Here is a 13,594-nt window from a genome sequence, read left to right on the forward strand (position 1 = left end):
TAAATATTATTGAACGTTGTTTCGTCACCGTATTTACTTTACTACACTAAAATGTGGGCAAAGCTAAATAAATTACCAAATTTTTTTACAATAATTAAATAGCAATCAAAAAAATTTTTCTATAAGCTATTGTGTTGATTTCTAAGTGAATTCTAATACTCAAGTAACAGTACTGGAGTTCTATACCAACTTTTTGACTTCTAAAAGGAGAAATTGTCTCCAGCAAATCCGATTTCCTAAACATGGCTTTATCCGTGAATTTTGACTAAAATACGTGTGTATGTGATCCCAAATTTTTCTCGTTGACGTTGTTTCAAAAACAGCAGCAACTATTTTATTATACCGATGAGGACCCGCGTTGATTAGTTTTTCAGCCGATCGGTTTGGCTGTTTCTTTATAATTATTATATAAGTGAAAATATTTCAAAAAATCTTGAAAGATTACAAAAATTTACAAAAAAAAAATGTTAGAAAAATATCAGTTGAGAATTGTTCTGATTTGTTTTGGGTACATTTAGGTAGTATTGTTTGTTCCTAATTGTTGAAAATTTTACGATGACTGTAATAAAACTCTTCACAGTAACAGAGTTCGTTATGGTAATGAATATCTTAAAATATTATAGTAATACGATAAGTGCTGTAATTAGAAAAGTATTAAATATAGAAATAGTCAGCGTTTTTAGAACATACACCGTGGATGCACGTTTTTGTGCAATTGTTATTTACATATTTCGGCAGGTGCATACAACTTGATCTAAGGGAATATGTTTCTTGCACTTAGTTTAATTTTTTGATATGCACATAATTATTTTTTCTGCAAAACTGTCTTTTATAATCTTCGATAATTTAACACTGTTCATATCGCTTCATAATCATATAGATAATTATTTTTTTCATTACAACATTTAATTTATTGGATTTTATTTTCCAACAAGAAAAATTCAAATTGATTACGATTTACATTATATTTGTTTTATTTCCTTATCGATAATTTTAACAAGTGTCTATAAATTGCAAATAGGCATAATGCCTCTCTTACTTGATTTCGTCAGCTTTGATCATAAATTTCAAAATTTGCGTGCATGTACAATATACCTCATATTGAATATCATTAATATTCAGAATATCATCGAAATTCGTGCTCCACACTCAAAATCATTTGATCCATATATAGTCGGATTAGATATTGCGATCAGTTTGATGGAAAAGGTATGAGAAAATTTAAATCCATAATTACAGGGTATGCGTTTAAATAATTTATTAATCGATGCTAAAATAAAATTTGGTATGTTTTACGAAGAATTGAATCTAACTTTATTCGCTGTGTTTCACAAAAATAGATCATGTATCCTTATGAACATAAAAATAAATTTTCGAATTCAGCACAGAAAATTAATTAAAAATTCAGTAATTCAGTGGCTGGATCTGTCTTTGCCAAAAACTAATCACCACTTCCCCACATCATTACGAATTGAATGTTTCTTCGATCATTCAAATCGGATCCTCCGTTCTCTCAAAAACTTGATTTCTATTTTCTGCACTTTTTGCGCCGTAACTCCAAAACGGCTGGACTGGCTTTTGTCAAAAAGTAATCAGCACCATTTGAACCATTCAAATCGGTTGTACCGTGCACCCGAAAACGTGTACGAAAATTTGTATTCATACAAACATGCACACACACATCGATTATTTCTAAGACATGCCAATATGTTCAGAAACCTTCAAAACGTGAATATATTAGAAAAAATTCAATTTTCTACGAGAAGTATTTGCAAAAAACTCTGAGAGCGATGAACATTAATATAAACAATTTTATAAAAAATTGTTGAAAATATAACAAAACGCGAAAAGTATAAAAATCATAATTCATGATGGATAAAAAAACGTAGTTTTCAAACTTTATAATTCAGATTATATAAATAGGATAATTATATTCACAGGGTTAATCTCAAATTTAATCCATTGCATTTTGACCTGTTTGTACTTTCATCTGTGTTTACAAACGGTAATAGTTTATATACATTCTAAATCAACAATGGAGGTCCATTATCAAATTGGAATAATACATGAAAAACATATTAGTCAAATGCGCAATGTTGTACATCAAATTAGTTAATGGAAAACAATAATTGATAACACACGAAACATATACGAATCAAATGTTGTCACAATCATTTAGAATTTAGCATTTTGTGAATTATACAGGATTACGTATATAGCCTATATTTTAGTACTACGAGTTCGGGTTTCCGTAGTATTTTATTATTCCTTTGTTTGGAATAAATACATTACTTTGTTTGTTCTGAGGAAATGAATAAATTATATTGAGAAATTACTTATTCATCCATTGTTGTTTTTTGGCTTTTTACGTTGTTTTGATTTGCGTTACATAATTTATATTATTTTTTTTAGGAAACGGGATTGTTTTATCTTAATTATTTTAGCATGGATTTTTTGTACAATAGTCCTCTGAGATTTTAGGTAAATCATAAATGTTTTATGCGCTGATAAGATTGTACGATTTTATAAGGTCATTCAAGAAATGTGAAGAAGATATAAGAAAATACTGCTAATTATGTTTTCTTGGCATTTCAAGTCATTTCGAATTCTTTGAGACTAAAATTGAAACAAATGTGAGTGCGTGTATGTGTGCCAAATTTCAATTTTTTGTTAATTTTGTCTTAAAAATGGAAGAGTCAGTTTCAAATATATAAAAGCAATTTGATAAATCCCTGAAAAATATTTCAATCACGTTCTTGCTAAAAAAATCCGATTTTTTCTAATTCAAAATTTGTCCGAAGGATATTGATTGAAAAACGTGCTGATTAGTTTTTTTTGATAAAATCAGCCAGGCCGTTTTTGCGTAATCAATTGTTCAACTTTTTATTGACAATTTTGATGAAACTCTTCATAATGATATTGTTCATATTTTTAAAGAACATCTTAAAATATTATGGATATATTTTAAAACTTATAGATATAAGTTATACATATGGGTCAGTTCTTGCAATTTGTCTTCAGGAAAAATCCTAACTACACTTAGGTACTTTACTTTTTATTTTTAAAACATTTGTGTTGCATGTTTTCGTCTTATTTATTTTAGTTTCGTTGAATGGTGTCTGAATGTATGAAGACACATCTGAGTCCAAACATTTTTATATCCATATTTTTATTGCAAATCTTTTTCCAATATATAGTTGAACTATATAATATAAGAAATAATATCAGTTTTATTTTCAATACAATAAATATTACATTAAAGTTTAAGTCATTCACAAACTAGCACTTCGTACTTAATTAAAAAAGTGCATAAAATATTCATTTCCCATTACACCTAATTGCTATAGTTAGAGCCAGGCGTTAGCTGGAAACTACCAAATTATTTAATAATCTACTGCTGAACTATCCTATCATCAACAATTTATAAAGATTGACGTGACAGAGCATTAAAATAAAAGACGGTTTGAATATTATATAGATAAAACTCTCATCGCAAAATGATTAATATTTTATACGGATTAAAATTTATAGTCAGTTGTAATCTAGATTTTCCGAATATAAAAATAAATGTTCGGAAAAATTGTGCTACTATTGGGAAGTCGTTTGTCAAATTGCAGTTATTCTGCAAGCAACGCTTTTGGTTAATATTTATGGTTCTCGGGAAAAATGTTCAATGTTTGGTTGAATATTTTCTTCTTAAAAATTATATATACACTGACACTCGTTAAATTAATGGGATTTAAATAATTTACATCTGCCTAAAAAACTGTATGTTCCAAATTTTTCTAAACATATTGGCATGCTTTAGAAATAATATATATGTGTATGTATGTGTGTGTATGTATATGTGTCTATGTATTTGCAGATACAATTTTTAGTAGACCTACTCGGAAGATCGGATCAATCGATTTGAATAATTCAAATTATATTTCTATTGATGGGAGGATGTCTTTATTAGTTTTTGACAAAGGCAGATACAACAGTTTTTAAGCGCTGGAAAAGTACCAAAAATGGTAACTTTGAGGTAACGGAGATACTATTTAAATGTTTCAGAAAAACATTTTCCTCGTATTGACGAAATGAAGACTTTCTAAAATTTTGGACGATTTCGGAGATCGAGCGGAAAATGTAAAAAAACACGCCAATTGGCGGTCAAAAGTGATCATTAGGCTTCAAATTATCAGATAAGAATTAGATTTACAGAGATTTTAAAACTGAGTTATAAATATTGTTTACATTTCTATAGGATTGGTACCAAAGGTTTATCCGTTCGACGTAAATGTAACGTAACGCTTTTTTTCACGTTTTTTTCCTTCTATAAAACAACCACGCAGTACGATTGCTTTGGAAACTAGTGGTGCATGGTATCGTACCTTAAGGCAAATTACTGGAACTTCCAGTACGAATTCATATCGACTTTCTCGACATTCAAACTGGATGTTTCATTCTCTCATAAACTTCATAGCCATTTCCTGCACTCTGCTCAGTATCTCCGCAATGGCTGGACTAAGTTTTGGCAAAAACTAATCAGCACTTCTTTTATCAATAGGAATTCAATGATTTTTCAATAATTCAAATCGTTTGAGCGATGCTCCAGAAAACACTGACGAAAATTTGTATCCATACATATATGCATACTACATACACACAGGCACCTAGTACATACACACATATACCTACTACATAGTTCATTTCAACATTCATTTTTTTAAGGATCAGAAACCTCTGAAACGTATAGATATGCAAAAATTTTCAAACGTCGTCTGTTAGACGATTACTATAACTTACATTACGGAAAGTTAAAAAAGCTAAAAAAATTTAAAGCTTTTTTAAAAAAATAATTTTTTGTACGGGAAGTTCCAACAATTTGCCTTAAGGCACGATGCCATGCACTACTAGTCGATTTTTTGCGATTACTATAACTTACCCTGCGGAAAATTAATAATCTACTTAATTAAATATATTTCTAACATATTTAGATATTCTCAAATTAACTGAATTCTCAAATGATGTATTTATGAGGACACGTGTCTTAAAGGGCACACCTAGTGTGAAATTTTCAAAAAATCTAGTTTCGAATTTTTACATATTTCGATAGATTATATATTTAAAAATAACATATTGAAATTTTAAATCGATATTTTAAATAGTTTTTGAGTTACAGCCATTTAAAAGAGTAATATAGAGTATATAGTATAACGATCATTTTATCTTTAAATGCGTTTCTCTCGAAACAGCATTTTTCCAATTTTCTGGAGTGATTACTCGAAAACAAATGATCCGATCGCTATCATTTTTTTTTTGTTTTTCCTCTATATAGTTTTCCATACGATGACCCTCCAGTTTTTTGATCTGATCAAAAATCGACTTTTGGCAGGCCAAAAACGACCAAAATTTGGGTAAAATTCGACTTTTTTTAAAAAAACGTCGTCATTTTGTCAATTTTTGATTGTTTTTCTTTATCATAGTTCATTTTACAGACAATATTATCTAGTTTAACGAGAATTTTTTTTTTAATTTTATCCACGTAGAAGGCCAGAATCACTGCAGCAGTGAAGGGCCTATTTTTGTCGCGCCGTTGGAGATCGACGATAACTTAAAAAATATTTATTTTTTTTCTTCAAAAATTTTACTATGTATTCTTAAAATATGTATAAATATATTCCTAAAATTTTGAAATAATCAATAAAGTAGTTTTTTTAATATAAATTCCCAAAAATCGGTTACATCAGTAGGCGGTTACACTAGTTGTGCCCCTTAAAGCAGCATTTCAATAGAACATTTTTCTAGTAATCATCTTCAGTCTTAAATGTAATGGAAAATTGCTGTGATCAAACCCTCGATAATAAAACAATAGCTACCCCGTCGCATAATTTTCGAACAGATATTTTCTTGTCTTCTTGCTCCGAAGTGAAGCGTTCCATTCCTTGCCTCACAAATCTTCTTTCTTTTAACTCAATCCTTTAATCATTGTCGATGAACCTCATCATTATTTTCAGATTTTGCTTATTTTTAAATTAGTAACCGATATTATATTGTTTCTATCAAAGTGATTTAATTATTTAAGGCTGCGTAGTGTCGCAGTTCGATCGAAATTTAATACATAATAATGAGTCCCCCGCCTGTGCCGCGTTGCTAACACATTGCTTTTGTGTTTGATCGACGTGAGCGCGGAACAAGCGATAATTAACTCGGTTCCGTTGCTTCCGATCAATTACATACGATTTAAGTATCAGACGTGCCTACGTGATCGCGAAATATTTTTAACTGTTGCGCTACTATACGTTCATTATTAAATTCAAGTTCAGAGAAATAGAATCGAAGAAATAGGAAAGCGGTTGTATTAATAAAGGTACGTGCGATCAGTTTTATTACCCATCCTGCAATATTATTATTGGTATTGCTGGTCTGTTTGAAAGCAGATCCATGGTGTAGGAGCTTCAGATGTTTTTTACACTTTTTGAATACTAACTTCCCGTAGGGTTAGTTATATTAATCGCAAAAAAATCAAAAATAATTTTTTTTATATAAATTTACATTTCAACGGTTTCTAAACATTTTTGCATACTTGAGAAAAAATGTGTGTATGTGTGTGTATGCGTGCGGATACAATTTTTCGTCGACGATTTCGGGAACACGGATCAACAGATTTGAATAATTAAAAAAACATTCGTTTCGTATTAAGGACACGTGCTGATTAGTTTTTGGCGAAGGCAGGTCTAGCCGTTCCGACGATACGGGGCAAAAAGTGCCAAAAACGGTAACTCAGTTTTTAAGAGAACGGAGCGTCCGATTTTAATAATTCAGAAAACATTTTACTTGTATTGACAAGATGAAGAACTGATTAAATTTTTGGGAAGGCTAGTCCAGTGGTTATGGACTCTCAATAAAAATAAGTTAAAAAAATGTCATTTGACGGTGTGTTTATTGGACATATGTACATCAAATTATCAGGTATTTTATAGAGATTTTAATAATGTGTACACATTTTGTGTAAATGTTTTTGGGTTTTGTACCAAGATTTTAATTACGGTGCGGGAAGTTCCAGCAATTTGCTTCAAGGCACGATACCATGTACTCCGCTAGTAGTTCACTTATATTTAAGTCTTTTATAATAGCATATATATTTCTTTTTTTATTTTACCAAAAACTAAATATATTCACAATGTCCCACAATAAATTATTCAGAACATCGGTTTTAGATAAACGGACAAAATGACATGGTGTTTTGTTTTTCTATTGATATTTATTTATTTAATGATATTTCTCAGTCTCAATCGTTTTTGCTTGTCTTTGGTTCATTGACTCCTAGTAAAATAGTATTTCGTTCAAGTAGGAACTGTAATAACATATTTATTAAGGAAAATGCAACATATTACAAAAACTATTTTGTCCATATAATACGAAAAAAATAGATATAGTGTAAGGACATAATGAGATGTTAAGAAAGCAGTTCACACATAATTCGTTTTGTCTTCTTTGGGACATTAGCACATAGAGTATGAACCCAAAGGGTACAACTCATACATCGTAACTAGGGTTTATACAAAAACCGACATTTTGAAAATCGTTTTTTTTTTTCGAATAATATTTTTTTTGGAAAACCGGTTTTTGAATTTTATATAGAAAATAAATTTTTCTGTAATAACAAAATAAATTATCGACAAATTTAGTATGATTTAAAGCAGTTTTTAACTGAATTTATTTATTGTTCAATTTTATGGAGAGTAAACAAATTTATTTCAATTTTAATTAGTAGAACAAAGAAATAAAATCTGGATTAAATAACTTTTAAAATAATTACTCCTACATAATTGTTGATGTCAAATTTAGTTTGGCAAACTTGCATCCACCTGGTACATTTGTTTGTATTTGTCATTTTCTACAGTAAAAACTGATTTTTTTCACTGAGAACCGCTTTTCGAATTTTATAATTTTTGTCCAAAAGCCGGTTTTTAAAACCGTTTTTATTAAACCGACAAACCCTAATCGTAACCTATCTTAGCCGGACCCAACAACGGAATAGAGGTTTCTGCAAGTGCAAGTATCTTTTTATTAGCGGTGGGTTTTTTGGTCTGTTCTATCAATAATTTGTTGCATACTTTGAGTAGAAGTTAGAAGACTATCAGCTTTGATAGGTTTTAATTTTTTTCCTTGCCTTTGCGTTAATTGCAATAAAATTGATCGAAATCACTGACATAAGTTAAGTGATTCTAATTCCAATAATGTCGAATATTCTTAACTAAGTATAAAAAAAACATGAGTTAAAGTCCTAAAGATAAACTTTTTAAGGCGCGAAACACATTGGAACTGATTTCTATGACAATACTGTGACAATGACGCTCAACATCTGACTTATTATAGCTTTCTTCATGTTATACACTCGCGCTGATGTTAATAAGACTAGCCAATTTTTAAATAAGGTCACTGTGTCAATTTGTTCATATATACCATTTTGTTCGTCATAATGAAACTTTTTTTGTTTTATCAAAAATATATAGGTAATTTTCAAATAGGTCTCAGAATAAATAATTTACAAATTGTGAATGTTAGCTCTTCCAAAAACATTGGTTTTAATTTTTTTTTAAATTATAATTCAATTAGTTGTTGAGAAAAACAAATGTTTTTTGGTAGCACTTTATATATAAGTGTTATACTATCAATGACAAGACAATGCTTAAGGAATTTGTGACCATATTTAATCGAAATTATTTATATATGCATTTACACTGATGGTGGGACAAATGATAGTCATAATATGTTTGCAACTTTAATAATATTTAATAAATTGTGCACAACAAAGTAAATATATGCATATGTATTATATATTACTTCTCAAACGTTCTATGCTATCTTGTCGTACGTCTCAACTTTAATGTTATATCTTTTCTCACATCAGGTGTCCATCATATACATTTTCTTTGTCCTTTCAGCCTTATTGTTTCCTCTATGATGTCGTGCATAAGGCACTATTTTCTCTACAAGTGTTCTGTTCTTGACACAATTGTATCTAGTATAGTTGTTTTATCTTTCATTATATACAGCACTTTTTTAACCCAGTTTTATTTTAAAAAAATACTTTTAAATTATGTAACTTTTCAATTGTTTGAGATAGACTATTTGTAGACTCTGGTTGATTAACGCAGATTGATTTGTAGCTAACAAAATTTTGATACTAATAGCAAAACTCTAAAACTTTATAATATAATAGAGAAAAGTACAATTTGAGAGAAGATTGTATTGTTTACGTATATCAACTTTTTACCTTTGAGGTATTCGGAATCAGTTATTTCTTCATGACCAATCTAAAGTATGACTAACTAATCTAAAGCAACAGAAGAGATCAAAAGTTTCTCAAGAAAGTACAAGGAAACAAGATTCAACCACTGAAACAAATTAAATTTGACGCTGTATAATACAAACTTTGAATTTAGATTAATGAGGAACAAACTGATTAATTTAGCTTATTAGTTTCTGCTTTATTAATATTTATTAATATAGCTTGGGTAAAGTTTATTAGCAAGTGTTCTATCTATGCACATGAGTACTACCATTGGATAGTCTTTTAACTGATATTTACTAAAATATATACACTAAATGCCATTTTGTGGTGGCTTGAAATTCTTATTGAATGAGAAATAAATCTTTTTAACTTCATAGTAAGTGGGTTATATAATAATCAGTTCTATTAGAACCAATTGAGTTTTTCTCAAAAACTCGTAGTAACACAGCACACTACGCCATTCGTTTAATTTAAATTAAATTAATTAATCTATAATTTCAATCGTGGTTACTTTTGTAGGCAATATGCACTCCATTTTAATGTCGTCTTTATTTAATTTTAATTCATTATGTAATGAATAATACAACTTCTGCTTCGTAAAATACGGTTTTTGACAAGTGTGCCAGTCTCTAGTTACATAAATATATTTCATTACTTCGAATTTAATATGTTTCCAAGTGGAATCAGCATTTTCTGGCATGCTGTAAACTTAAGTTGAACATATATTATCACCATCTTTGGAAAGGATAACCATGGGGTTGCCTCCTAAAAAGAAATGTAGTTTTGATAAGTATATTTACAACACCTCATAAAACTTATATTTTTGACTGCTTCTAAAAACACTAAACTCACATACTTTTAGAGATGTCAATGTACATTCAGTGAATTAGTTACACCTGCGCCCTTTTTTGCTCATTACTATTTCCCCACAATTATGCATTTAAAACATCAAAAACGCAACTCTTTACTGCATATATGATCATTTTATTTTTATGTAAACTTTTACTGAGTACTGCTATTCTGGTATTTAAATAAAAGATAAGTTCAATTACTGTTTTATTCAAATTTGCAAACTAAACCATAAATCCTGATATTTGTAAACATTTTGCAAATGCTGCAAAAGAAAAAAAGCAAACTATATGTTTTCGCTGCTCACGCCGTTAGCGTGCTTGGGATTATTTTCAGGATTAAAGGGATTATTTTATAACATGCATGTAATGATTAAAAACTTTTAAAATATATTTTGCAAAAAAACAAACATGCAGCATGTAAATATGCTGCATTTGTTTAATGTGAAGATTATTAACTGCTTTGATAGTGAACTAATTAATGCAGTCTTGCATGATCAACTAATTAGTGAGATGATGCAGTGATTTATATTTGAATCATATGCATGATATATAATATTTTAAAATATCGTAAAATTAATACTAGTGATGTTATTAAATTTATTCACTGTCATGATTTTGTAATTAATATATGCTTACATATATTTATATAATTATGCATTAATATAGACATCGATATATTAATTAACAATTCCTTAAGCTGAGATAATCCTCAACTCAATCTAGAGAAATGCAACGGAGTCAGCTTCTCATCATTTTGCATTTTCCAGGAGCTTTATTAAAATGGAAACATATTTTTTATTTGAGATTTATGATTATATCATTGCCACTTCGTGTTAAGTCCTTTTAATCCACTCTCTTTTTATTATCTAGCTATTTTCACTACAATTCTTGAGGCAGGAACTCATTATTTACTTACAAAAAGTTGTGCTTTTGTTCATTTGAGATATTATTAAAAAATGATTTTTAATATAAATATTAGCACTCGTTTTATCAATGACAGATTAAAATGATTAATAATAATAATTCCCTGGGTTTCTCGCAATCGTCAAAAATAGTCAACTTTTTTCGATAATTTTTTATTTTTTTTTACAATTTTAAAGTCGTGTAATTCGGAAATTTATGTATCCTGGAGCATAAAATTTGTAGCAGGTATTTTTTCGATATTCTTTATCATAACTGAAACTATTATAAATAGTTACTATTAATAATAGTTAATGAAAGTTCGCTTTCTTAATACTAGACTTTCGTGGATGCTGTGTTTGATTAATCCGAAACCTATTCGTGTCTACTTTATTGAAAAATCTATAAGAATTGTTTTATTCTGTAAAAGGTAATTAAAAAAGAGTATATGTGAAAGTATAATGTATATGAAGCAAATTACACATCTGACACAAAGAGTTAATTAAAAATTATTTTTTTACCGGTATACTATTATTCAACTTCAAAAATATCCATTTAATCATTTTTATTTGTATTGGCAGGCCATAATTAGAAAAATCGAATTATAATTATTTAAATATTAATGTATTTTTAAGTCAAATTAATCTCGCACAAATAACTCATTGACATTTATCTAAGTATTTAGAAGCTTAACCAGAAATGGGGCACAGTTGAAGGGATAAAAACTAACTGAACATCGTAATAGCAAAAAAGTTATTATTAGATCCAATTTAAAATAAAAGAATTATTAAAAGTCTATTAATAGTAAAAATCAGTGAAAATAACTGCATCGATGGATGTAGCTCTTAAATTTATTTTTTTGTATTTTATAAACAACTGATGTCTTGATGAATAACTTAGGTCAAAAAAGTATTTCGAAGTACATCAATGAAACAATACAAAATATGTATAGAATGAAATTGATATATATATACATATATATATATGTATTCACAGCTGTGTTTACTCACGCTTAGGTATTTAGAAATTATATCGCTCAATATAATATCCTGGAGCAACTTTATTCAAGACGATGTTGTTTGTATATCGACGTAAATCTATTTTAATTTCCGAGTATCTCAAAACGTATTCGTGCTAATTAAATATTAAAATCATCTGAAACATTTAGTAGGTGTTTTCCACGTTCCGATGTTTTTGATTATAAATTCCCAGTCTATCAAGCTTCATATTCTTGAGAAGAGCGAAATTATATATCTTATCTTTTATTGCTTCAACTAAAGGGATGCGAAACATTTTCTTAATTGTTTTGTTTTGAATATTTTATTTTCTTATGAATGAGTAATAGGGTAGAATTATTATAATTTCAAGTAACAGAGTTTTTTGTAATAATATCTCCAATATTGGCATTACAGGATTTTTAGTTTTATATTTTTTAAAAATACGCATATGAATTTCTATCAAATATTGAAACGTTTTGAGCTCTTTCGTTTGATTCCACTTTATCATTTATTTGTTTTAACAAAGCTTATATTGTTTCACAGCGTTTTTTGTTCTGTTAAATAAAGAATGAAATTTTTCTAGATTTAATTTTTTGTACACGCATGAATTATTATGAAGAATATAATAACTGAAACTAATTCTTTAACATTAAATTGTTTTTCATGATGACCGTTAGACTGCGTATATCATAAAGTAAGTAAAAATGTTCCAAAGCAGGATATCAACGCGATGATTTCAAATTAAAGAATTTATATTTCTAGTTTGTTATAATTCTGTATTTTTTGATTTCTGTATATCAACGTTTGCTAGAATTCTGTTCTTTTAGATCATCATATAAAACCTAGTTCAAGTGCAAATTAACAACTTGTGGCGCGCATGGCATCGTGCTTTAAGGCAAATTGCTGGAACTTCCCGTACCAAAAAAAAATTTTTTAAAAGATTAACATTTTTGAAAAAAAATTACTCTGAAAAATTAGATTTTTGAGAAACTATAAATTTTTTACAAAAATTTACTTTTTTTTGAAAAAAAAAGACTTTTTGAAGAAATGTATATTTTGAAATATTTTAGAAATTCTGAACTTTTTTTTTCAAAGCAATCGTACTGCTTTAACTGTTTTAACTGCAGACGAAGTATAGAAGCGCGCAAGCGCCGCGCCGCCGTCAAACGGATAAGCATTGCTACGGATTGGAATGTAAACAAAATTTATACTCATTGTTAAAATCTCTATAAAATATCTGATAATTTGATGTGCATAAGTATAATGATCATTTTTGACCGCCAGATGGATTTTTTTTTTACTTTTTTCACTAGATCTCTAAAGCCGCTAGACCTGCCTTCATGAAAATTTGGTCACTTCTTCGTCTTGTTAATACAAGTAAAATGTTTTCAAATTGAAATTGGACGCTCCGTTCTCTTTAAAAATGAGTTACCGTTTTTGGCACTTTTTGCCCCATATTTTCGGAACGGCTAGACCTGCCTTCGCCAAAAACTAATCAGCATGTCTTCTTATCAATTCGAATCGAATGTTTTTTGAATTATTCAAATCGCTTCATCCGTGTT

At 28.8% G+C, this 13,594-nt stretch overlaps 1 protein-coding gene across 1 annotated transcript in view; it reads left to right on the forward strand.

Moving 5' to 3' along the window:
• Nucleotides 1-10,035: 10,035 nt before the first annotated feature.
• Nucleotides 10,036-13,594, forward strand: part of LOC113385143 — a 121,858-nt gene continuing 118,299 nt past the window's right edge. Inside the window, exon 1 of the mRNA XM_026622957.1 lies at nt 10,036-10,060. Within this exon, the coding sequence (XP_026478742.1) occupies nt 10,036-10,060 (25 nt within the window). The remainder of the gene's footprint in view (nt 10,061-13,594) is intronic.

This window comes from Ctenocephalides felis, unplaced genomic scaffold (assembly GCF_003426905.1).
Source record: "Ctenocephalides felis isolate EL2017-DRISC unplaced genomic scaffold, ASM342690v1 CF-g0.4_SCAFFOLD_00845, whole genome shotgun sequence".
In the NCBI taxonomy this organism is placed as follows: Eukaryota; Metazoa; Arthropoda; class Insecta; order Siphonaptera; family Pulicidae; genus Ctenocephalides; species Ctenocephalides felis.